Source organism: Nothoprocta perdicaria, unplaced genomic scaffold, assembly GCF_003342845.1.
Source record: "Nothoprocta perdicaria isolate Ctin4 unplaced genomic scaffold, notPer1 scaffold_81, whole genome shotgun sequence".
NCBI lineage: Eukaryota > Metazoa > Chordata > Aves > Tinamiformes > Tinamidae > Nothoprocta > Nothoprocta perdicaria.
Window position 1 is genome coordinate 3019607 of NW_020456099.1, and position 25783 is coordinate 3045389.

The 25783-nt window shown below is 43.2% G+C and overlaps 1 protein-coding gene across 1 annotated transcript; it reads right to left on the reverse strand.

Annotated features, from left to right (window-relative positions):
• Positions 1-609: 609 nt before the first annotated feature.
• TEKT5 (tektin 5) lies at positions 610-25648 on the reverse strand. The gene is made up of 7 exons (XM_026051982.1): positions 25088-25648; positions 24531-24614; positions 23404-23474; positions 21504-21647; positions 17691-17913; positions 4988-5142; positions 610-890 (listed from the first exon to the last, which is right to left on the reverse strand). Exons 1-7 carry the CDS (start codon positions 25646-25648, stop codon positions 677-679), a joined length of 1452 nt encoding a protein of 483 aa, XP_025907767.1. The 3' UTR covers positions 610-676.
• Positions 25649-25783: the final 135 nt, after the last annotated feature.

Here is a 25783-nt window from a genome sequence, read left to right on the forward strand (position 1 = left end):
TCTTTGTTCCTCAAGCCATTTGAGATCTGCTGATGGTTAATTCCTGTTTCTGAGTAGCTAGGGCGCCTTTAGACTTGGACAAATATCACAGATCACACAGGTCATATAAATACACAAGATTCTCTTCAGAATTACCTATGTGAAAGATTGAAATTAGAAAGAAAAGAGAGGTAGAGATGGAAAGATTCCTTCATCTTCTGCTTCAGCCTTCACCAATTCAGAGCAGAGCACCAGATTTAGCAGCACTAGGAGATAGGAGAGGAGAACCTGGGCTGAGCATTTATATTTACATTTAGCTTTTCAGACAAGGATTGAAACGCAGATGGCAGAGCACCCTGAGCTCCTAACTTCTGCCTCGGACTTGTTCTGTGGGTGAGTATGGAGTGGCAGTCTCACTTTTTTAGCAGCCCATAACTCACGTTCCTGTGCTGCAGGATTTTCCTGGTTATTTCAGTCTGGTTTTGATCTCTCAGGGGAAGTCTACTAATTCTATTCCATGCAGCAACTGCAGTTGACAATGCTAAATTGTCCTAAGGAAAAAAAGCAGGGTATTGATTTTGGTTTGTTTATTGGATTTTACTATTAAAAAAAAAAAAAAAAAAAAAGCAATAATAAATATTTCCTTCAGGATTTGCAACTTTTAAGTTGTTAAAGAGATGAAAGGCTATTTGTTGCTTCAGACGTAGCCAACGAGCCGCGGGCTGCTGGGGAAGGTTTTGCGCATGTCCATGCACTTCTTATCAATGATGAAGGAGTTTGTCTTCACAGACAGTTCATGCTCCAGCTTGGATTTGTTGAGAACCAACATGTGCAGGGTATCGTGGGCCTCTCGCAGACGTTGCTTTAAGGTCTGCAAGGTGTCATCGATAGTAAAAACTTCATTGACGAGCCTGAAAGAGAGGGAGACAAGTTGCCCAAATAACTTCAGCAAACAGCAGTAGCAGGTCTGGTTTTCAGGCAGGATTTGAGCAGTATTCTTGGYCTGGACCAACATGCTAACTATTCTTGGCCAAGCTTGCATGCTTAGCAGCTGCAAGAAATGCTGATTTCTTGCTTGCATTGACCTTCAGCAGAAGTTTAATCTGATCTTTTATCTTTTTAACTGCAGTTTTGTTCCCTCGCAGCCTGCCYGCTGTCCAACCTCCCTGGGAGCGACGGCGCCTGCGCACGGTCCCACAGCGTGCCTGTTCCTGAGGCCTGGTGATGCAGTTTGGGATGGCTCAGGCTTGGGCACCAGGATGGGCCCAGGAGGGCAGCTGTGRCACGAGACACGTTCGTCAGGAAAGGCTGACTTACCCAGGGACCCACTGAGCCTGGAGCTGTGAAATCGGGTTTGTCTGTGAGCTGATACCGGTCAAATTTGTTCCAGTGGGCTATGCAGGGAGATGTGACAGAGGTTCTTGTGTACTTACTGAGCCCGTTATCTCCCTTTAATACTGAAGATCTGGTGTGTAGAGATAACCATCCCCAAAACTGTTCACTGATAGACAAAATGCAGCATTCGGATTTACTTTGTCAAAGATGGGAAACACTAGCAATATCTGACAAGCCAAAATTTATTTTCTAATACAATGTATTTTCTGAGTATCAAAATCTTAGTGTTACAAAATTAATCTGTCTTTTACACTGTTTGAAATTGGTTCCTCTCTAGTGCCCTCCGTTTTTCAAAAGTTACTGGTTCCAGCGCATATCCTTGCTGCAGAGATCTGGGATTTCTGGAATGTTCCTGGCTCACTCGCTGCCTTCTTGAAACATTTTTTTTTCTTTTTTTTTGGTGATCTTACAGATTAATCTAGTCAGATGTGTGAGGGAGGCCCCTTCCCACGGCGAGAGCGCTGCAGTGTGTGCGCCCTGGTCTGGCTGCAGCTCAGAACCACAGGGATGCACCTTCTGGTGGATGATCCCTCTTCTAGGATTCCGCAGTGCTGACCTCTCTCAGTTGCTCTTGCCCTGCCTAGGCTCCCCAGASTGTTTTCCTGAGCTCACTGGGAAGTCTGCAGACTTGGAACCATAAAGCTGGGCTTTATGGTTGGCTTTATGGTTCATCATTGGGCTGAATTTGCAGCTAAAGTATTTAAAGGTCTCAATAACAGCTAGTAAGTTTTCTCTCTTGAATATTCTACATTGCTCTACCTGRAATGTGTGCAGTTTTACAAGAGAAGTCATACAGAGCCTCTGCTCATCTACTGTGCTGTGAATTGTTCCAAGTGCCACAGCCTGCAAAAGATTTTTTTTTTTTGCCAGAACCCACCTTAACGTGTTTTTTGGATAGTCCCCTTTGTTTCAGAACAGCGCAGAGAAACTAGACTTCATTAGTTTGTTTTCTGTCCAATTCCTTCAAATACAAAGTTGGCAGCACATACAGCGAACAAGCGCCAACATCAGCACTTCCTTTTCAATAAACAGCAAAGCCAGATAACGTTTGCATATTACAAAGAAGTGGTTCATTTGGTATTTTCTTTCCCTATTATAGTTGAGTTGTTGGATTGAACTCCTGCTTGTTTGAAATAGAGTTATTTTAAAATCAAAAGTCCTTAAAAAAAGAATTTGACAGCAAATGGTTTTGCTTTCTCAGATGGGAGTTGATTGTTTGAAATAGAGTTATTTTAAAATCAAAAGTCCTTAAAAAAAGAATTTGACAGCAAATGGTTTTGCTTTCTCAGATGGGAGTTGATCAAAAAAAAAAAAAAAAAAAAAAAAAAAAAAAAAGTGAGCTCAGCCAAAAACTGACAGTGAAAAAGCGGTCAGATTTCCAATATCTTCTGTCAAAATTGTCCTCTCTAATTGCAACAAAACAGTAAAAGATATGGATTTTATTTAAAGAATCTGAAGTAACCTGATCTGGATTAGGCTTGATTGTAGAAAGGAGAATGYTCTTTATCTGTCAATAATACTACAGCTAATAAAGATTGCACTTTGATTGCACTTTTATAAATATTTTGGTTAAGATATTAGAAATACATGATATCCACTGCCTGATCTAAAACTTAGGGGTATAATAAGCCCCTGAAAAATATTTCAGGATAGCTGCGCAACAGAATGTAAAGCTCTTCAACAGCCTGCAAGCTGCTTTATCTTGCACTTTGTCTTTTAGGTATATCACGTTTTTGTCCTTCACTCGAGTTCAGGAAAATATTCCAAGATATTGTGACATGCCATTGATTTTGGATGAGACTTTCCAACCTTTTCAAGCAGGGCCCTTCTGGAATCTCAAGGTAATTGCTGGAGGACCACAGGATGGTGTGAGCGTCCTCCTGGGCGGGCTGTTGGTGCCAGGTAAACAAGCTCTGCCTCGTGGGMCCTGCTGAGCCGCTGGTATTGTCCAGAACGATGGAGACACTTCCGTGGGAGGGATCTTCAGGGGAGAAGAAGCCGGGGAGAGAACAAGGCTCACAGTGAATAGGAGGCTGGAGTCATAGTTTGATATTTATGACCATCTTGGGCTTTTTTGGAGCTAAGATGCTGAAAGAGCCTTGAATGCTGAGATTAATGCTTTGGCTCACCCGATCAAGGATGGATGGCAAGCAGAAAAAACAGATTGACTCCTGTGGTAATTGCTCAGGGAATGTGACAGTGGCCATGTCAGAAGTTTCCTTTTTTTTTTTTCACAGCTGAACTCCTGCAGCAAGAACAAGCCTGATTTGTGTGATATGAAAAGCCACGGAAATAGAATTTTCTAAATGGATATAAAAGACTTCAGATCCAAACCAATATTTTATGAGAGAATGCATCTGGAGAGCAGAACATAAAACTGAAGATATCTAATATGAGGATACATTAGAGGAAAGGCCAGTGTCYAGGATACATTAGAGGAAAGGCCAGTGTCTGAACAGGAAGGTAAGAAACTGGAAGAGTAAAGGTATGGCATTCTATAACTTACGGGTTAAGGAGTTAGAAGAAAAAGGGAAAAGATGAGAGTACAGTCAGCTATGATGCACTGGCACTTCCCTGTTTCAACAGAGGCTTTTTGAGCTAATAAAACACTGTTTAAGAAAATTAATGATCAATCTAAGCACTTATGTGCCACATTAATCCTATTGTATGTGGAGCTGTTGTACACCCTGGGATCTTGCTGGAGATAAATATCAGAAGGGAATAGTTTCATACTTTTCACAAAAGTCTTCAGAATATCTTGCGCTGGAGTGGTGTTCGCTGCAGGTACAGCAGGAATCCTGATGCAGTCACCCTTGAGAACCCTCCCAGAGAATATTTTGAAGGGAGCATTTGGATGAATTGTACAGGCCAGGGTCATCCTGGAGCCTGATATGTTCCAGGTGAGCGAGGAGAAGGAGAATTCCCAAGATCTGTCTTCAGTCATTAGAGAAAACTGATGTCTCAGACATCCCCTTGTACATCCAGAAAGATCCACACATCCTCTAGAACAAACCACAGCACAGAGATCACCAGGCTCAGGCCAGTAGGAGCTGGGAACTCCTCACAGCTGTGTAACYGAAACTGCTGCCTGTGCAAAGATGAGGTTGGAATCACAAGGAATCCCTGGGTGAAAGGGTTGAAAAGGCATTTGGGGAGTAAAAGACACTGTCTTATTCTTATTTCCAGTAAATTTTTAGAGCTTCGTCATTAGATAATTCTTGCATAAGACAACAGGATGTTGTCTGAGATAATAGCTTTCTAAAATGAGTAGATTCCTGAGGTGAAATACTGTTGTCTTGAATAGAATTAAAATCAATTTAGAAAAATCCAACTCAGGAATGAGACTGAATCCCCAGAGATATCAACAAGCAATAGACCTTTTAATTGACCTAGGAGGAGGACTCTAAAGGGAACTAGACACACAGGACATCACAAGTTTGGGGCCATCGTTCACATATAGCGACTTGGAGTTTAGTTCTTTCCTCCAGAATTTGTGTCATCATCATCATGCACTGAATACAATTCTAATCTTACGGTATTAAGTAATCCTGTTAAATTTTACTCTCCCTAGTGCATGACTGAGCAAGGACAGGGGGCTCCGGCCTCTACTTACTGAAACTGAGGTGCATCTCGGCAGTGCTCTATGTTGGGTCGCTTGGTCCTTCCCTCCAGGCGGGTCTGCGCCACTTTCAGGGGACTCTCCTTGGCCATTATAGAGCTCTCCAGTAACATGATTGTATTTTCTGTCTGGAAGATTTCTTGAAGGATCTGAACAGAGCAGAGCATGTATGTAAGCCTCGCATGCATACTCCCCCTGCTTTAAGCCCTCCTATAGGAAGTGCTTCCACGCCGGCCTGGCATTTTGCTTTAGCGTAGGGGAGGGAGATGCCTTCCACCTCGCAGCCCTCGGGTACACCGTGTGATGTGTTGTCTCTCTGCCTGTGCTTTAAGCGGCCCTTGGGAATCACAGCTCTTGGGAGAGCCAAAGGGAGGGGCCTTACAGACAGCAGCAACATTAACACATTTAATGAAGGTATTGCTGGCAAACTGGAAAGCCACCCTGCGGAACTACCCCGCTAGCAAAGGTACCGCCGCTTTCCTATTGGAAATTAAAAAAAAAAAAGGAAAAAAAGTAGGCAAATTGGCATATAAATGTTTTACAATCAGCGGACAAGCACAGCGTTATTTGGGGTGGGGGAAATTCCAGCTGTGCTTTTGTGTACGAAGCCATTTGTGAAGAAGCAGCGCTTATAGCTCTGCAGAGATCTACTTTAATTTTGCTTCATTGCCCTATGTTTTCTCCTTAATTAAAAAGTTGCTGTTTGAGCAGTAAAGTTCTGCAGAGATAAAATTCCAAATGAGCTGTTATTTTCTTTCCAACCTTCATTCAATTCTCACTTTCATTTGCTTCATAAAAAYGGAAAGCCATCAAATACGTCCCCTCTGAACCTTGTGGGTGCTCCAAGTGTTCTGGTGACATCAGTTCTTAAGACTGCAAAGTCCTAGGAACACAGTCGTATTTTCATAACCGGAGCTAAATTCTGAAGGTTTTTAAAGCTCCTCTGGGAGCTGCAAAGGGGAAGAACAACTTGCTTTAAAGTCTTATTCTACTTAAATGGAGATGGTATGGAGTGAAACACCAATTAAAAGGAGAGGTCTATGGAATTAGAATAGCAGTTTTTAGTTGCAGAACATGTTATCATCGGCTCATATTTTCTCTTGGGCTCCTGCAAGTGACCCTGCAAGCTGCAAGGGAAAGACTCTTTAATTCATCCTGAAAAAGGAAGGGTGGGAATATTCAGGTAACTTTTCCTAGTCAGTTGGTTGTTACATTACTTTATCACAATTCATCACAGCCACTATGTTGAATGTGTTCAAGTTTTTCCTACAGACAGATTTAAAATGTTTTTAGCTAATGGAGTTTGTCTGCCAAGCTACTGAAGTCAGTGCTGCTTGAACTTCAGCAACCCCTGCCYGTGGTGTGAAGCAATTCAGTGTGGGCTGCCGTGGGGGTTTGCCCGCCTACAAGGATGTACCAGGTTAGCTAATGCATTCAAGTGGCTTGATAGCTGAGTTAGGCTCTGTTGCTGAAAGGTTTTTTATAGAGAAAATGGAAAGGTTTAAGGGTGCCAGGAGCCTGCACCCCTCTCCAGATGCTCAAAGGCCTGTCTAGGCTGTGTGGTAGAACAAGGTGGGAGATGTCCTGGCTAGCATTGCCTGAGCCAGCTCAGCCCTTGCCAAGAGGCGAGTCATGACGGGCCCTGAAGCAGCAGCACGTGAATGTGGCTGTGCTGATCTGAAGCCAGGTGAGTGTCCCCACGCCGCGGCCCAGACGTGGCCCTAGGGCCGGGTCTGGCTCTCGCAGAGAGGGGGTCTTGAGTCTTTGATGCTTACAGGTGTCAGGGGAAAAAAATGTTATGAAGGGCATATACTGTGGAAGAAACTGAAGCTAAGAGCAGTAAATCTGTCCTGAAAATTCCATTTTTCAGTGGTTCTTTCTTAATTATATAATTTCCATAAGCAACCCATGGTTTACAGGAAATATTTATAACCCAGTATGTTTTGTAACTATTTTGCAGAGGAACTGCTCTGTGATAAGATAGCATTATTAGATAGATARCTTTATATTCAGTTACATATATTTACTTTTACAGATAAAAAAAACAATGCAGAGGGACTTGATGAATTTAGCCACCTTCACTAGGCAGAAAGTCCGTCCCAGACCCCTCTAGCACAACGGCCTTGGTTTGGGGCTGCTCAGCAGCTTGTGCTCTTGCCAGAACCTGGCTGTGTGGCAGCTTGGGAGCGCAAAGCGCGTTGCGGCGAACCGGCCGCACGTGGCCCCGAGCGCTGCTCCCCGCTTCCCACCCGCACAACAGGGGCCTTTCCCGAGGCCCCGCTTTGCTCCCACAGTTCAGCTTCACCGCCAAGCAAAACAGCACCGTGCAGGGCCAGGCTGTGAGGGAACGAAACGTGCAGGGCTCGTAGGAGCGAGCGCTGCTCGGCAGGGCCCTCCTTTCCTGTGTTTATGTTACAGCCTCTCTCTGGGCTCTGGCGTTTCCCTTCACGGGCGAGCGAGGCCGGCTCTGAGCTGCTCCGCAGCGGGACACGGTGGCCACTTCCAGCCACTCCTCRTGCTGGCTGCTCTTTGCAGCTCACAGGAAGAGAACAGTGCGAACAGTCAAAGCAGCACACATCTGTGAGTGGCAATAGGTGTGCAGAACTTCAAGTTTGGGAAGTGGGTGGCAGGATGGAGGTGGCTTCACAGGGGAGCTGCATTCTCCGATCACTTTGAGCAGGAGCTTTGTGGTCAGACTCGGAGCTTTCCCGCAGCAGCGCCTTTCCTCTCGGGCTGCACATGGAAGCAGAGATGCAYCTCTGCAGAGGGGATCCATCAATGCAGCAAATAAAGCAGCTCAGAGCRTTTGGTTAGAAATGAACCATGCCTGTGAGACCAGCTCCCTGGGGCAATGTAACAGTTTACAGATATGCTCTTGTAATGGTAAGTATRGCGTGCAATCACTGTGCTGCCTTCTGTGCTATATGACCATATGAATCCAAACAATGGCCTTTGCAGAAGGAGTGGAGCTAGGCCACAAGCTCTGTCACATGCTGCTTGTGTGGTTGGGTTGGAGAAATGCAAGGAGATGACCAGAACAGCCTCTGGGAGAAAACTCTTTTTCCTGCCCACTCCTGCCCTGGAGTGGAAGCAATGCGGGCACCTCGGGTTATTCCACACCAGCAGGGAAGCAATAAGCTGCCAAAGGGACCTGCCTTGAGCACGGAAACACGCACAGAAGCATTGTGGAAGTTCACCAGAAGCCCGGGGAAGCAGCTTAACAGCCATCCATATTTCAGATAACAGGCCCTGTCCCCTGCCGCAGATGCCCATTTGGGCTCCCGCAGTCCGGAGCAATTCCAGTAGTGTATGGTGGCGTATAATAGCCAGGCTGCCTTTACTCTTCAGTGTGGCAAACTAAATTATATGTCAAATGCTTTTTAAGACATAGAGGAACAGACTGGACCTGCTAAAGACAAAGTTGAACTGACTGGCAGAACGGCCCATCTGAAACAAGTGTATGAACTGTTCCCGCAGCGGCACTGGAGGGGGACATTGCTTTGCCCCCGCTATTTGGGAAACTGATACATGTGKTTTCCTCAGAGTGGCATGTAACTGATACAGGAAAATAGTTGTGTATCTAGAAGCTATTCCAAGTATTTAAATCTTGCATGATATGAATGTCATTTCACGCAGTGCTAATGTTGGAAAGAGACCAGCTCATTCCAGCAGTCTAATGACAAAATGTTTCTCTGTATTGGGAATCAAGTGCTCATGGATGGAGAGCTTTTCATCTAAAAGCCCCTGAAAGCTCAGCGTTTTATGCCCAGCTCTTACAGCTTTTTTCTGCTTATACAACAAGCAGTATYTGCAAGGCCTGCCCAGGCCATGGGATTGCAGCAGGTGCTTTGGGGTCRCACTCATGAAGGCAGAAGCCATCTGCAGAACAGTGTGTGCAGGCAGGGCAGCCCAGCAGGGCGAGCAAGCAAATCCTAAAGAAAAATAGTTTAAATCTGTCTGTGAACTCGAATTTCAGATTTAAAGCTATGCAGCCATTTTTAGGTACTACATATAAGTGGATGTGGTTTAGGCTCATTCTGTGTTCTCACTTCTGTTACTTTTTTTTTAAAGCACTATCATTTAAGACATACAGAGCAAAACGGCCTCGGGGGAAGCGCTTGCAGCACAGAAGCTCTGCAGGTTTTGATTACTCACTCTGGCTATGCATTGGCTAAAGGGCTTCAGCTAATGTGCTGCACATAGATGGATTGGTGGGGAGGATCACCAGATCGCGCTGCACCAGCCTACGTCAGCGCTGGCTGAGCTCCAGCGAGGAGGGAAAGCGAGAAACTGGGAGCAGCCGGTTGCAGAGAGCGCGCGGGCCAGGACAGCTCGGGGCGCAGCACAACTGCGGCCGCGGCACGTGGAGAGCTGGTGGACGCTCTCGCTCCGCTCGCTCGCTTCCCGCAGACATTTCCTTTCATAGAAGGCTCCTCCATGCACCCCTCTCGGCTGCCCCCAGGAAGGCTGGTTCTGAGAGCAAGAGACAGTTTTATAAGCACAGAGCGGTTCTGCCGCCTCCAACTGAAGCTCGTTTCCAGCGGCGAGCGTGTGCGGATGCTCTACCATGGCTACAGCGCCGGGCAAGCCAAGTCCCCAGCCTGGCCTGGAGCTGAAGGTAGCGGGCGCGAGGCTGGGGCTGCCCCAGGGCACGCGAGGCGCCGGGCACCCTGGCCGTGCCTGCCCTCGCCCGCAGGCAGCACTCTGCTCCAGCCGGCGCCAGGCCCACCCGCTAGCTCAGCGCACAGACATCTGCTGTTGTCTTCAAGTTCGTGCCGTAGTTTGCACCTGTAATTTCTCTTGGTTTGGAAGTAAAACTCTAATGTTTATATATTGCCAACTTAAATAAATATTTCCTCGTTCAGACAGGTTTTTCCAGGCAAGTTTGAGCTGCTTATACTAGCACACACCTTCACAACTGCTTCTGAGTCACTGTTCATTAATCATCTGAAAACACTCAGGTTGAAATATTAAATAATAAGATTAACTGTGTGCTCAGGCACCAGGAATGGGCATGAAAAACTGCAAATGACCAAGATTTTAAGGTGAGTAAAGAAGGAGGGAAGAAAAACAAGTTTTATGAGGGTACATTGTGGTTATAAACTAGTTATAAACTTAAGTACATKCATTCCCTGAATTTTATAAAAGTTGTTTAAGCATAAAATGCATTCAGTATTTCTTTCCAACCACCATATAAATAAACTCAGTAGTTGCTGATTTTTTCAATATTACAAAAAATATAAATTTAATCATAACGTGGGATTAGTGGGGGCATGAGGGATGGAAACTCTTGGGGACTAACTTAAGAAATGGAGTGACTTGCTGTAACACAGTTCTCTAGGTTCTGCAGGTATAGTCTAAGAATATATCAGGTAAAAAGGAAAGTGAATGATAATTTTCCACCATATATTAATGAAATATATTTTTGCRCCCTAGCGGAAAAAAAAAATCAGGTCTAAGAAATGAGGTTTCTAAGAAATGCATGCTTTTAGTGAATGCTGTGGAAAGCTCAGAATCAGTTACTTGCTTACTGGAGTGCTTGCTGTGTTTTCAGTTTCCTCAGCCAGTTTGCTTTTCTAACATGTTTTTGACCCTTCCACTCACAGGAGGGAGGTGCAGGGTGGCTCTGCCTYGGAGCACACAGGTGCTTGTGGGCACTGTGCAGGTGCTCTGCCCTGTCTGGCTGATCTGCTCATTAAGGTGCCCTGTAAACACTGGCCTCTGCAACCAGAGCTCTCCCTCTTTCCCAGAGCTCATATATGTAAACGTGTTGTGCCCCTGGTTATTTTGGGGAGAGCAAAGCCAAGGTAACTATTTATGTTAATTGTGACTTTAAGGAAGAGGTGCTAACATATTAATGAGGGGCTGCACCATGATTAAAGGTTTTCCTTCTTTTCCTAGCAAGCTGTGTTTCACATCCCTAATGTTTCTTGCAGAGAGGCACGCTGAAGACGCCGTACTGCCATCTTTATGTTATCTGAGGTAGGATATGTTTCTCATTCACTGGCTGAAAAATCTGGCCCTGGGACCCGAGCCAGATTRTATGTTCTGTTTAGACTCTTGGTGAAAATGTGCATCCCTAAAAGGCCACATCCTCTTTCAGCACTTTGCTTCCTAATCTAACCTTGCCAGGTATTCAGCTAGGTCTGCCTGGCTTTGAGCCTGCAGCACCTTATATGTCCAGGGCTCTGCAATCCAAATTCAGGATGGAAATTAAATAAGACAAGTTAGTGACTTGCCTCCTTGTGCAATTGGAACAGAATTGCAGATGGGATCATGCCAGTCGTTGGGCCATAAAGTAGCTAGTTATAGTTACCTGGCCACCTGCGCTGCGGGCAGCTCAGTCCGTCCTGCAGTGACTGCTGTTTGAAAGGCAGTGTCTGTAGAAAGAGCAGGGCTTTCCATGGAAAACGTGACTCTTGGTTTCATGCTGCTGGTGCTCATGGAGCCCCTGCTTGAGGTAAGATGTTGCAGCAATGCTCTGAAAAGTCTGTGCTTATGCTTCTCATCAGCATTTAACTAGACTTCTAGCAACTGGTTTTTCTTTTGTCTTTGTCTGTGCAAACCAAGGCATTTCTATAATGGTGTTTTCTATAATGGTGAGGGTTTTTTTTCTTTTTTTTTTTTTTCCTTCTTTTGCATAGATGTTTACTGGTTTGGCAAGTTTTCTGCACTTACCTTGAACCATTTCATTTAAAAGCTAAATAAAGTAGTGTCATCCAGTGTTATTAACATCATACTCCTCAGTATGCTAAAGAAAAGCTTGAGGAACTTATTGTACCACTTGCTTGCTTTCCAAGCCTTTATTAATTCTTGCAGTTGTGGTAACCTGTGGGCTTTGGAGTTGGTGTAGAAAATGCTGTATAGCACATCCTTGTTTCCACATACTCAGCTGGATTGCCACTGTTAAGACAGCAGATTCACTTGGCCTCTAGAAGAAAATCAAGCAAAAGTGGGCAGGGAATAATTCTGCTTAGAAGTTCTGCAGAGAGGCTGATAAAGCAAGGTTTTAAGGACAGCATTTCCTGTATGCAGTTGTTAATTTCCTGTTCAGTCTTGCAAAAGCAATTTAGTGCTTTTTTTAATGCTTCATCCATGCAAGCCCATTCCCAAATTTCTGTTAGAGTTGGGGATTGTCAGCTTCGCTAAGCATATTTTCCCCCCAGAGAAGTGGCAGGCCGGAAGAGCTTAATAGCAGACACTGAAACTCCTAAAGTGGGTGGAATTCAAGCAGTTTCTCCAATACATGAATGAGGAGGGTGATGCCAGATGAAGTAATAGCAAGAGCAGACAGCAGCTGCACTGAGAATGCAGAAAAGCAAGTGGGAATTACTGACAACTTGTGTTTTTCTGAGACTTCCCTAATAAGGGTTTGGAAACCTGATCTGAATTTGGCATCTATTTGTTACTGGGATCCAGACCAAGTATCTGCTAAAATACAGGACAAAAACACGGCTATATGCCCTAAGATATCTGCAAATTCCTAAACTGTCCCTCTAACCAAATGCAACTTGGGTGTAGCTTGATAGTAAAAAAAAAAGAAGTGTGGAAGGATTAATATATATTATGAAATGATACTACATGTATGTTTTCATCCTGTGTTGTTTTTGACTCCTGTGCTTATTTTCTCAAATCTGCTTTTCAGATGCATACCAGGAAGTTTTTAGGTGCATGCCTTGGTGTTACCTGGATTGGGAGTGTGTATGGTATGCATATGTATGGCAAACTTCATGAAATCTTTTTGCTGAACAGCGCACCTTGCTGATCTGTTTCAAAGTAGGATATTCTGTAGGGGGACATTCTGTAGTGGGAACCTAGCTCAAATTAAGTGACAGAACGCCAGTCACAACAGGAAACTCTTGGAGTCTTTTTAACAGCAGGTTGAGGTAAGTGTTGCAGAAACACTRCACAGACTGAGGTATAAACCCCCAACGGAGCTAGTAGTGGGCAAAATGCTTATAAAAGCAGACAGATTGCTGTGCACTTATTGGTCTCAGACTTGCACAGTTTGTGACCCGAGATGGAGACATTATGTCATTGATGGACAAGGTCCTAGCAAAACTTCTGGTATAATGCTTGATATAAATAAAAACAGAGCAGTCCTCCACTACGTAGATGCCTTCTGTCCTTCTGTGTATCACTTCAATAAATCATAAGTAGTGCAAACTTGTCTGAACACAAAGGAAGACAATGTCCTGGAATAAGCCTAAGCAAAGAAATAATGGATCACTGTTTATATTTCGTGAAATACAAATCTGGAGGAGGAGCTGCAAAGCTTCATGTGTAACTTGTTCTTGCAGAGCCTTCAATAGCTTAATGACCATCAATTACTTTTGAACAAGAACATTGTTCCAGTGACCCTCCCCTGAAAAACAAAGTTCTGTGAAGAACTGTTTCAGGCAAAAGCACTCAGGGAAGGGAAAGTTAATGATAGAGAATGAGTAAATACCTAATAGGAAGAAGATCCGAACTCTGAAAAAGTAACACGTTGGCAGCCTGCAGGTGCAACAAACCACAGCTTGTTCATTCCTATATTTTCATGCCAGTTAATTCCTGGTCATCTAGTGAGTTTTGACTAAGAAAGGTCTTCAGAATTTCTTAATATAGAAAAGATACTGGTAAATAAGAAGTATGAATAGGTTGAATGCTATTAATAGAGAAGCTGAGATAGATGCCCTTGGTCTCTTGCTTTCTTTGCCACCACTGACTGCACTAAAACTTGGTTACACRTTGGCTTCTAAGACACTTCCCATGCGCTGGTTTTGGTCTGCATGGGTTATACTTCAAGTTCAAACCAGTAGAGTTTTCCTTGRCTTCTCCCAAGCCACCACTGCTTGTGGGTTCGCTCCAGTGGTGGTAAGTAGTGAAAAGGAACTGATAAAGTAGAAGACAAATGAAAGAAAAAGGCATGAAGCAAAGAAGCTTTGGGAGGACAAATGTGAACTCAGACTCCAGTTGATTAAAATAACCYGTTGATGTGTCAGTGCTGCAGCCTTGTTGTGCTCCTTGTCCARATCCCTCGGAACTTTTTGAAATTCYAGGCTCTAGATGTTTTCCAAGCAAAAATGAATAGCACCTCTCTTACGTGTGATGCAACACTGTCATCCRGCAATGGGGAGAATGGTGCCTGACTGCAGTGATCCCAGAGTTTTGCAGCATGCACGATGAGGAGACATCCCGCACGTCACTGACGCACCTCTTCCATGTATCCTTTGCTATTATTCCTCTTCAGTCCGGTGTACCCACAATTGCACTGTTGGATTTATGCTTCCACCTCTTTGGTAGAAAGAGTCATTTTGTGTCTCTGCGTGTCCTTACAGGACAGAATATGTGCTTGTAATGTATAAGCTGCCTTCACAAGGCTAATGTTAACAGGACTCTGACAGGAACAGGGCTGGGAACTAACTGTATTTCCGAGCTTGCCGTAGTCCAAATGGAGACTGGCCTCCTGTCCCTGCAGCCATGGCTTAGGTACATGCAATGTGCCCTCCTCTATCTTTGGAAAACAACTGTTGCTGCTTTATATATTCAATGCATTGCAAAATGGGACATATTTGGGGGCTTAATTCCAAGGTCAGTTCCACTGGCAGTGGATGGAACTGGTAGCAAGTGCATGAGTGACACTGAGTGGAGATGTTCTTCTCTGTGGCACCAAGATGGATAAGGATAGACAGCATCTTGCTTTGCTAAGCACTATAAGCAAAACACCTCTAATGTGACAGGAGGTCATTTTTTAAAATAGCAGTAGGAAAATAAAAAGGTTTCCATATGGAGTAGGTGTTTTTAGTTAACTGAGTCAAAGGGTGTGATTAGTTTGCTGATTTGCACCATTATGCATGCATATAGGCAATCCAAACTGAGTACGGAAAAATTTTGGTCCAAAAAAAAAGATTTTAAGTACACATATTACAAATGCTAACCACAGCATGCAGCATAATCATTGCCACAATATCAAGCACGGATGCTATGATAGTGCACTGATTCCTGAGTTTATTGGTACAGTAGGTGAGTTTTTAAACAAACCTTAGTTCCAAAGGAAAACAAATTGCATCCAGAGCCACTAGATAAAATCCACAGTGTCAGATAAAAACTGTGCTCTCTGCATCAGGTGCTCTGTGTTTTTAAARAGCAAGCAGTGGTGACAAGCCGAGATGTTAGGCCTTGCACAAGGCCTAATACACAAGCTGATCTTTCATGTGTAAGTGACATAAACAGAAGAAAATTTGCCAGTTCATCATGGGATCATTTTTAGGTCATCATACTCACAGTATTTACTCTTTTGTATATTTTTGATTCTTTCCTTTCTTGAAACACTGGTTTTAGAAACAAATAATTGGGAGAGGTTGGCTGCATAGTTGTTTATTTGGAAAAGATTTTGCTGCTTTGCAAGGCATAAAAGTATTTTTCATTGAGAAATGGGTTCCAGACCTCATTAAATAAATAGCTTTTCCTGGTTCCAAGGTAGCAAAGCTTTTCTGTGCTTGTTCTTCTCCCATTTCATGGAGCTAGCTTGCCTAACGAGGGAAAGAATTTGGCAGAGGGAACGCTAGCTCGAGGAGCAGCAGTCATTSCTTGAGAAGGTACTGCAAAAATAGCCTTTGGAAGAATGATTCATTTTTCACCCCAAAAATGAATCTGCAGCACCCACTGTCTAATTGCTATTAGAGGTGAAGGAAGCGGAACTGCAGTAACGGCTTTGGATTATAAGCACGTGCCAAAGGAAGAACAGAAGTGCAGTACAGTATAAATGCAGTACAGACTCCTCACTGCTTTGTTGGCTTCCTTTCTAAAATGGGTCCTAGTGATTTTATTTTCTTTGATGGTTACACTCTACTGCAAGCCTGGAGCAAGGAGGAAATGGTAGCCTGTTATATGCAGCTGTAGAAAACTGGGTGCTCGCTCCCTACTCGCTCTTACCCTCATTTTCCTTCTCATTTTCCTGTCCTTCCATGGTACAATCGTAAGCAGGAGAATTAATAGGATTCCTATCCTGTAACACCGCTATATCTTAAGCACCGAGCCTATTCCATTTTCTTTCTCAGTTACTACATGGTCTTGGTTTCTACCAGGTGTAAAGCTGTAGACTGAGATGGAGACTCAAAAGTAGACTCCCAGAATAGAGCACAGGTACTGCTAGTCTCAGCAGTCCCCTTAGCTATTGTCTGTTATTCAGAAATACCAGCCCAGGGAATGACAGCCACCTATGGAAACGACACGGTGGGGGAAAACAAAACTATTCTCTTGCATCCAAACCTGACAACACTTATCAGCCTAAATGTTTTGCTCACAGGCCTATGCAGTTTTCTTCTACATGAGATTTTGTTATTCTGCATTACGTTCCTGGGRGGCATGTATATGATGAGTAAGGTATCTCTGCTATGGAAGTGCTAATTATCACTTTGTAAGTCAGCGCACACAGCCTCAGGAGTTCATAAAGGAAAAGAAAGCACTTGCAGGTTTTCCTGTCTACATGATGCTTTTTATTCATGTATTTGATTCATGAAACTAAGTATTCTTTCTATAAATAAGATTATATGGTTTCTTTAGATGGCTTTTTACTGCAGTCRAATGGTGTGAGAGTACAGGGGCATAAATGAGCTTTTCTTCCATTAGATTTCAGTTATCAGAAGGCATCTCATTTTACCAGCTGGACTCGGTGACCAGCTCTCTGGTATTACGTTGATACCTCACAATGCACTTTGTGATTCACTTTGTGCTACCTTATACTTTAAAGTCTTTTATATATATAAAAAAAAAAAAGTGATACTCAGAAGTATTAGAAGTTGTTAATGGAAAATCTAAAGCAAGTATTCAGAGATCAAAATCCATGAGCAATGTGTATGAATGGTCCAATTTAGGGAAAAGTGCTGTAGTTTCCTTTAAATAAAAAAAAATAAAAATAAAATTAAAAAAAAAAAAACCCTTCAAGTACTTAGCCTAAGCAGAATGGCAGGAAAAGTATTGTTTCCAGATGTGCATTGAAGTAAATCAGTGAACCTGAGTAATGGCACTTTATTTGATAAATGCACTAGGAGTTTGGATATAGAACATTATCAAACCCTTTAAAGCCTGACTCTAAATTTATTGACTCAAATTTATTGCTGTTAGGGACAAGAGGAATGAACTATTAAATGAAATTTGTCATCATGTTAATACATAGTTGGCTTGTTTTTTGTAAAAAAAAAAATCTTATTGTTTTCTTAAATTATTCAGCTTAGCTACCACAAACCAACAAAAAAAAAAGGTTTAATTAGTTTGGGGTAATGATGGAGGTATGAAATTGCATTCGGAGCATTTCTCTATGTAACTTATCCCAAGCAGCAAATGAAAGAAGCCAAATATAACATTCTGATCAGTGTTGCTTTTGTCTGTCCGGTCTCTCAGGCTTTCTGAATTTCATTTAACTGAAATATTTAGACATAAAATCATTAACAAATATAAAATTCAAAAAAAAAAAATACTACCTGAGAACTTTCCCCACTGTTGAACTGTATGTTGCAAAAGAATGTAATCAGAGTATACCTCCACACCGGACTGATGCTGTTGAGTGYGCTCTTCTCATATGTTTGTGCGATTCTAATGCACTGCTTGAAGAAATGAGCTATACGTTTTGGGGAGATGCTCATTGAAGAAGCATTTAAACTGTATAAAAACTTCTGTGTATTTTAAGCTAATAGGCAGTTTAGTAATTTCTTACCTTGGCCAGCTGTGCTTGGAGTTTGTTCTTTGCATCGGCTACCTCTGAGATGCGCTTAYTGAAAGCCAAGTTGGTATTCGTGTAATGACCCCACGTCTCCTCAGAGGCCGTCTCCAGCGCAGCCTCTGTCTCACCGTGGAGCCTCGCAGAGTCGGCCCGCGCACGCTGAGAGGCCTTGATATTGTCCTCACTGAACTTTGCCCATGTCTCAGGAACTGAAACACTAGAAAGAATTTTTTTTGAAGAAGAAAAGGAAGAAGAAACAATTAATGGCTAGCTGCGCTATCTTCCATTCAATGATGATTTCTCTCATTGAAATATGTGCAGTCTTCCACATAATATGACTTTAAAGGTTTTATAYTGTCTATTTTCTGTATGTTTGTTTCATGCAGACCAAAGACTTTTGATCAAGAGAACTGTTCCTTCGATGGAGTTCCTATGGTTTCCTTACGTGCTGTAGTAACTAACTACAAGAAATATTAAGTAAAATAACAATCAGAACCCCRAAGTACAACAAAGAAGAATGAATATCTCTACTTCCTGAAACAGTGGACAAGTACATTACATTAATCCTCAACAAAATCTTTGTTTTCTAGCCAGTGTTTGTATAGCTGCTAACTGAAGGTCTCAATGCCCCTGGCATGAACTCCAMAGTAAGCTGATTTAGGTATTGCTATATAAAGAGTGACCTGTTCTTGCATGCTTGTTGCATATTTATACATAAAAATACTTCTTCAAGATCAGATATGCATGTCAGCAAGAAAGCTTCACTCCATCTTTAACAGACTAGGTCGTGGTCTGAGTTCATACCTGCAGTATTTCAGCTGAAATTGGACAAGTTCTCTGTCAAGTTTCCAAGTGTGAATGGCTTTAAGGGATTACTGGGAGATTTAGCATGAAGAACTGTATACTGCAGACCATCGAATTAGTTTCAAGTACTGTGTATTTTTGCAACTCCAAAGCCTTTCTGCTAGGAAGACTGAGTTGTGTGTCAGCAGCGGGGAACGTGAGAGTCCACTGCTGTTGAGCGAGGACGGGAGGCAGCCGCAGCGAGCAGGTTGGTGGCAGGATGGTGGCACGGGGGAAGCAGCTGCAGCGAGCAGGACGGTGGCAGGACGGTGGCACAGCTCCTAGGCTCAGCGCCCCCTCACAGGAGATAGGGCCTGGCCCGTGACCAGGGGCTCTGACCCCCTAGGAGCCTCCATCATGAGAAGGACCCGCAGCAGGAAAGCAGACCAGGCAGCGACCTGAACCAGCAACCACTTCGCTGTCTTTTTTGTGTCATTTGGAGGAATATCCACCTCTGCCCTAACTTGCTATTACAGCTAAAGTTAGTAATATCAGCGAAACATACAGAAGTGTCTCTGCTAGGGAAAAGCCTGGGAATGCACAGTAAAACCAAATAGGGGGCTCCTGCACTGAAAAATGCCATATACAAGGGTTCCTCTRCAGGGTGCTGTACGCACCCAAACTTTGGGACATTTGATTTCACTTCCAAGACTCACAATTGGCCTTCATTATCATTAGTCATTGAATTTAAAAGCAAAATTCTTTTTTTTCTTTTTTTTTTCAAACTGGGAGTCTGTGTGGCTTTAAACCTGCAGCCTGAGCCTGTAGCCTCTTTGTTAAAAGTCTGGATCTGGATAATGTGCTTTAAGAGCATGGAAGCTCTTAGGAATATGAAGGGTGAACAAAACATATCTGCAGGTGAACACTTTTAATCCCATTCAGATTTGGCCTTTAATGCCAGTAAAACCATTAATCTCGGCCATTTATTTCAAAAGAGATATCCTCTGCCTCCCTGGACTTCAGATGGTCAATTCAGAGTGTCCTTTTAACCACAAACTGCTATTTATCTGATGGTATTGCTAGTGTCTAGTTTGCCAAAAAGTTTAGCTGAATCTCATGGTTGTGGTGTCTTCTAAATTATTAAGGTGATTCATCTCCTTTTCAAAGCAAAAAGAATGTAAGAAAAAGTGACAATTTCAGAGTGATTAGGAAGTTGTGGTTGCTTTTGCGAGGGGAGAACCCCTAAATTTAATTTAAAAGAAAAAGGATATTGTGGATGGAGGGGTGACATTAGGACACACCTGGGTGTGACCTGATGTGGAGCATCCCCCTTGAAAAGTGAAGTACAAGCTAAATTCACCTCCTTCTATAATGCACTGCTTAGCCTCCTGGATCACTTCTTCCTTCACCCGGAAATCTTTAGCATATTTTAGGAAAAGAGATGGATATTTTACCTGCCAAACTGAAAAGCTGAGACAAACTTTTTTAGGTATTTAGATCTCTTTCTTCATATAAAACTTCCCCTAAAAGCTATGCCTGTACGTTAAACTCTCCAGAAACAGGTCACTATTTTATTGAGTTTAACATTTGCTTTCTTCGCATTTTAACTGAACATTGAGAATATTAAGTTAATATTTTTAGTGCTTCTTTTCTCAGTGGCCTTTTGTACAATTTTCCATAGGGCATTCCTCTCTCTCCAAATTAAAATATTGATCTTGCTAAATGAGAGGATTTGGAATTCCTTGGTGCTACACATTTATTTGGGCAGTTGCTCTGAAAAGTTTCGGACACCCAACAAGCCATCACAGTAAAGTGCAAAAATCAGCACAGTAAACATAACCTGACTGTGCTTGCAGCTACTGGTCTAGATAATCTTGGTGTACTTTCTGGGAGGGTTTCTCTTTTGTTGTTTGCTTTCCTCCATGGCCTGATGGATTATATACTTTTTTATGATCATAAAATAAGCTTCTAAGAAGGTTTCTATCTTGACTATCTGCAGGGTTTAATCTGTTTTTCTACATTGCATTTCCAGATTTATTTGGCTCTCCCCATTGCATGATTCAGGCAGAAAAACAGCTGCTCTGCTTTGCTCCCAAGTGCTGCAGGTATGTCTCAGTCCGACAAATGACTTCAGTAAAATGATAATGAAAGTTGGCACTGCTTTGGATACTGGTTGATGAGAAAAGAAAAATGCTGTAAAACTTATTCACATGAATCTGCTTTTCACCAGAGTTGTTACAATGAATATTCAGGAATAATTGTAAAATTAGGTGTTACTAGTGTCGGCAGAACGCCTGCTAGTCTCTCGGATCTGCCTTCATTTCAATAATGAATGGGGCGATCTTTTAATGAAAAGCAGAATAAAAGTAAGCAAACAATACTGATTCTTTCCTCCTTCCAACGGAACAAAATGGGCATCACTCGAGATTCTGGAGTACATTAACCATTGAAATACTGCTGTGCTAAAGAGTGCTAAGGCAACTAATCGGTCATTAGCACAAAAACACTGCCCCCTACTGCAAGTTGTTTTTTTCTTCTGCCATTGCTTTAGAACTGGATGCCGCTTTTCACAAGGCAACTATTAATACAGTTTTAAAAACAAGTCCTTAGTGTACATTTATGTGCTGTTTACAAAATTGCACCTACATGCAGACCTTAGCTTTTCACATTTTTCTTTTTACTGGGTTTGGTTTTGAAACCAGAAGGCCACGAAACTGCATAAATCAAAATCAAAACAGTAGTCTGCATAAAGCACTTGGTCTGTTCTGAAAAATACATCTCGCTGCACACTCAGTATTGTAGGTGCTGCAGACCAAGAGCTTCTGCCTGGGCTCCAACAGGGGTGTTCACCAGAAGGCAGGGATAACGGAGGGCTTTCCCACGGAAAACGTGCCATGCTGAAAAAGAAGCCATTTCTTCCTGTGTCATTTCTTGCCTACAAGGCTGGGGCTTGTTGTGCAGTAATGGGGCTCACATACAGCAAGGAGCTCAAAAGAGATGGCTACAGTAACTGCTCATACTCACGTTCCATCTATTTTCTCCACTCCATGGTAAAAGCTGATGCTGTCTGACGTGTTCCTCAGGTTAAAACACTTCTCATCAATAAAATGGGCTGAGTTTTTGTCACAAAGATCTTGCTCTAGGGCATGCTGCACATCTCTGTTGATACTGTGAAGAACAAAGTCTTACCTTAAAATGAACCAATTTTTCTATTTTTGTGTAAAACAGCTAATTCCTTCCATTCTGCTTCCTCCAACACATGATTCTATAGTCTGCTGGCATTTACACTGCGGCAAGAAAACGCTCTGCCCCATTATTTAGCTAGAGGGAGCTGCTATACCATTTACATCTACTCAGCTTAAAGCCCCTGGTGAGTGTTCTCCAAAGGCCTTTATTTAACTCACTGCATTTAATGGATTAATTTAATTTTGAGGATAGATAGATGAGCAAAGGGGTGAAAAGCAGATTGTTCTGTGCCATGAAGGAAAGCCTCAGAGCGAAGGGGACCTTCCTGCCAGCAAAGCTGCAAGACAGAACACTAAGAACAGAGTTCAGTTTTCCCAGGTTTCCAGACCACGGGGAAATGTCATTTAGAGTAACTCTAGTATTCATTACTAGAAAGAAGGTCTGCTTAAGTATTTCTGCTCATCTGGTCTATTAGGAGGAAAACATATTGCTCCATCTCTGCTTCCCATGAGGAATTTTTGGAGTAACTTGTTTTCCTTTGGCTCTTCCAAAGAGGGAGGAAGCCTGACATAGCTGCTTCACTGTAATGGGAGTAATATGGATGAAGAAAGAATCAAAATTCTGCTTTCCAATGCATTAAGGAGACTGAAAACGTTCACTTTTTCTGGAAATATTGCTGGTTTTGTGAGGTGCCTGTCAGCTGGCGTTAGTACCAGTCTGCCTGATGTGGTCACAGAACTGAATCAAAGGTAGCTCGAAATCTCAGACAAAGGAGTTAGACAAAATCCAGGGTGCCTAGTTTTTATCTGATCTTATGCTCAGACACACACAATAGTGGGATGAGCTCCAGAAATGCATCTAACCTGACTCATATGAGAGGGCTATTAATCAGGACAATCATTCACAAAACCTGCCTCATGCCATTTTCACACATAAGCTAACAATCAGGTGCTGCTGTTGCTGTTTTACCTTCCTGATACCTGAACACTCGTGCTGTCTCTTTTGAGATTTTTTTGTCATGTCATGTTGTATAAAAATGACTTTTTCATCTGTGTCTGTTCGAGAAGAGACTATGGAGTTTTACCCAATTAAATGTTAATACTGCTGTATAATTTGCTCTTATCGGGATATTTGCATATTGTCAAAGAAATAAATTCCAAAGCCTCCCATAACAGGCATAAAAATAATTTAGATTCATTCAATAACTCCACTGTTAAAAAAATACCTTATGATGTGCTTAGATGCTAGTTTATCAGTATAATTTTCCTTTAAATCCAAATTTGCATATAAAAAAGATATTCAGTTTCTTCTGAACTTCTCTGCGGTGTGACAGACAGCAACATTGACATAATTTAGCTATAATATTGTTGTCTCTCATTTTAATGAAAGATTTCAGCTTAAGAATGACTTTTAAAATTAAGTCAGTGATTTTTGGTAACTCCAGCTGCAATCACATCTACCTTATGCCATTTGAGAGCCTGCTGCTCCCTTGCTCCATCGCACGGCAGGTCTGTTCTTAGCCCTCTCCAGAACAGACCTCCACAGAATGGTATGTCTTGTGACACTAGTTGTCATTTATTAATCAGGTGCTTATATAATATTCTCTTGTTGGTGAGAACTAGAAGTGGAGGGCAATGACAAAGTAAGTCTCTTACTTCACCTTTGCTATTTTCAAACTGTCATTAGATACCATCCAGTTTTCCTCTCTGAAAAACAGAATGTAAAGGTAAATTCTTACCTCAACTGTTGATTGATTCTTTCTGCAAGTTTTCTCATTCTTGCTTGCCAATCCTTGAGTAGATCGACCTCCTATAGTGGAAAATACCCTGCTGTCAGTGCTTTCATTATACTTCATTTGTTTTAGGGGATTTATACTTTTGTATTCTTCATAATCCAGATGTTGTGACCATCTCCCATRTCTCTGATGTGGATCAAGAGAGGATGTGTTTTGGGCCCTTGCTTCCTTTGTGCTACAAAACTGTGTCTCTACATGGTTTTTGCATGACTTTTTMTATTATATCAAGCATGTTTGTATATTTTAATAATTTAATAATTTTCACCTTTAGCATAAAGTTARCCTCTTTATGTACCATCTAGGGTGCATAAAGTCATATATGGTCATATATGAGTGAATTCCAAAACTGTGAATAAACTTTCTAATAATTTGGAAGTCATTAACAGACCGCAAATTTAAAAAGCAAAGCTCARTCTCCTGGCTTGTGCAGTGTGTGTAGGAGTGAGAGCAACTTCAGAAGACCCTCTCCTGATCCTWCAGAATGAGGCTTGACTGTCCTTTGCAGCTGTCTCACTTGGGAGATGGGGCAAATAGTTCTCATTTTTCATTTTGAACAATTTTTTTTTCTTCTGTTCATGCGGAAGAGTAGTCAGTRTTTTAGCCTCAATTCTCTTCCTGAATGCTTAGGATAAGGATGTATATTAGCTCCTTGGTGCTTCATGAAAAACTCTCAAACTGCAAGTTGCAGATTATAGGCGCTGAACAAACACCCTGATTATTTAAGTGGCCAAGACATTTTTCTGCCATCTTCTAATCCATAATCTAATCCCTTGACGTAATGGCAAAATGACAGATGTATATATGTATATTATTTTTAATGTAAATGATTTARCAATCACCTATTAACCATATCACTTTGTTTAGTAAGATTATACATATTGAAAGACAGTAGGCCAGCCAGACTTCTGAAATTTTATGCACCACGGGGCAGAAAACAATCTTGATAAATATTTCTGCATTGTTTCTAGGCTCAGGGAAGGCAGAACTGGACAAGGCCTCCCAAGGGTGCTTGCCACTTCCTCTTGMCTTCTCCTGCWGTTTGAGGAGCAAACTCAGAGCTCRGGTCCTACCTTTATGAGGCACTTTTCCACATCATCATGGACGAGGTCGATACCCATGCGCTTCTCCCGGTTGTACAGGCACTCCAGGGCAGTCTGCAAGCAAACCAAGGACACTGGAAGTTGCCTCAGTGCTGTGAGCTGAGCTGATGCTTCGAGTTTCGCTGAAGGGGCCACTGGCAAGTTAAGTAACGGTCACCTACGGAGGGTGAATGTGAGAGGAGGTGGCTGCCTTGCACACAGCTTGTCAGTGGCTCATCCCTACCTGCTCAAATGTACTTCTAAGGAACAGCTGCCATCTGAATAGCTGTGTATTAGTGTGCAGCAGTCCCCGTGCCTCAACGTCAGTGCAGGAGGGCTGCAGATCAAAACCCTTGTGTGTTTACCATGTTGCTTAAACATCACACAGTGCCTTAATCTCACGCCCCTCACCTCCCAGTGCTGAAGCTTGAAACCATAAAGCCTGTGTAAGGGGATGACTGCACAGCTACAGTTAGTGGACACAAACTCAACTAACAGGCCTCAGCAGTTACCTCTACCCATTCCCCACGTTGCTCCTGCTAACCAACCTTCAGCGGTCCTTGCATCTCATCCGCAGCGCATTCAAGTCGCTTCTTTGCCATCTCCAGGGCCTGGCTCTCGGTGAGCAGATAGTCCAGCTCATAGACCAGCTCAGCTCTCCAGAAATCCAGGCTGGAGAGCCTCTGTCCCAGGTTTCTCCTGCTACCTTCCTGCATCTGGTAGGTGAGCTGGTCCTTGTCCTGCATCAGTCGCATGGAGTCGCTGTTCAGTTTGCCAGCCCAGCGCCTGGAGGCTTCAGAGCCCGTCAGCTGCGCCGCGTTTGCCCGGTGCCAGTCGTGAGGGCTGTAGCGGGCGTGCAGGGCCGAGCGCAGCGAGGGCAGCACCGTGGGCGGCCGCCTCGCGGCACCGAGGTGCTCGTCGGCGCCTGGTGGCATCGCGGGCTCCTTGTGGAAGAGGCTGGGCCTCCAGGAGCTGAGGTAGCGGTAGCCGGGCAGGTAGTAGGACTGGTAGCTGTCCTGGGTGGTGCTGGTGGGAGCTGGGTCGGGGAAGAGGCAGCTCCTCCTCGGGCCGCAGTAGCTGGCGGTCTGGGTGGTGCCCAGGAACTCCATGCTCGTGCAGCCGCCCCAGCGCGGGAGCCAGGGCGCTACGGCCTCTCCGGCCCCGCGGCGCCCGGCTCTGTGACACAGCCCCGTGTCACAGAGGCAGCGGGTTCCGGGAATCTTCCACAAAATAACTGTTTGGGA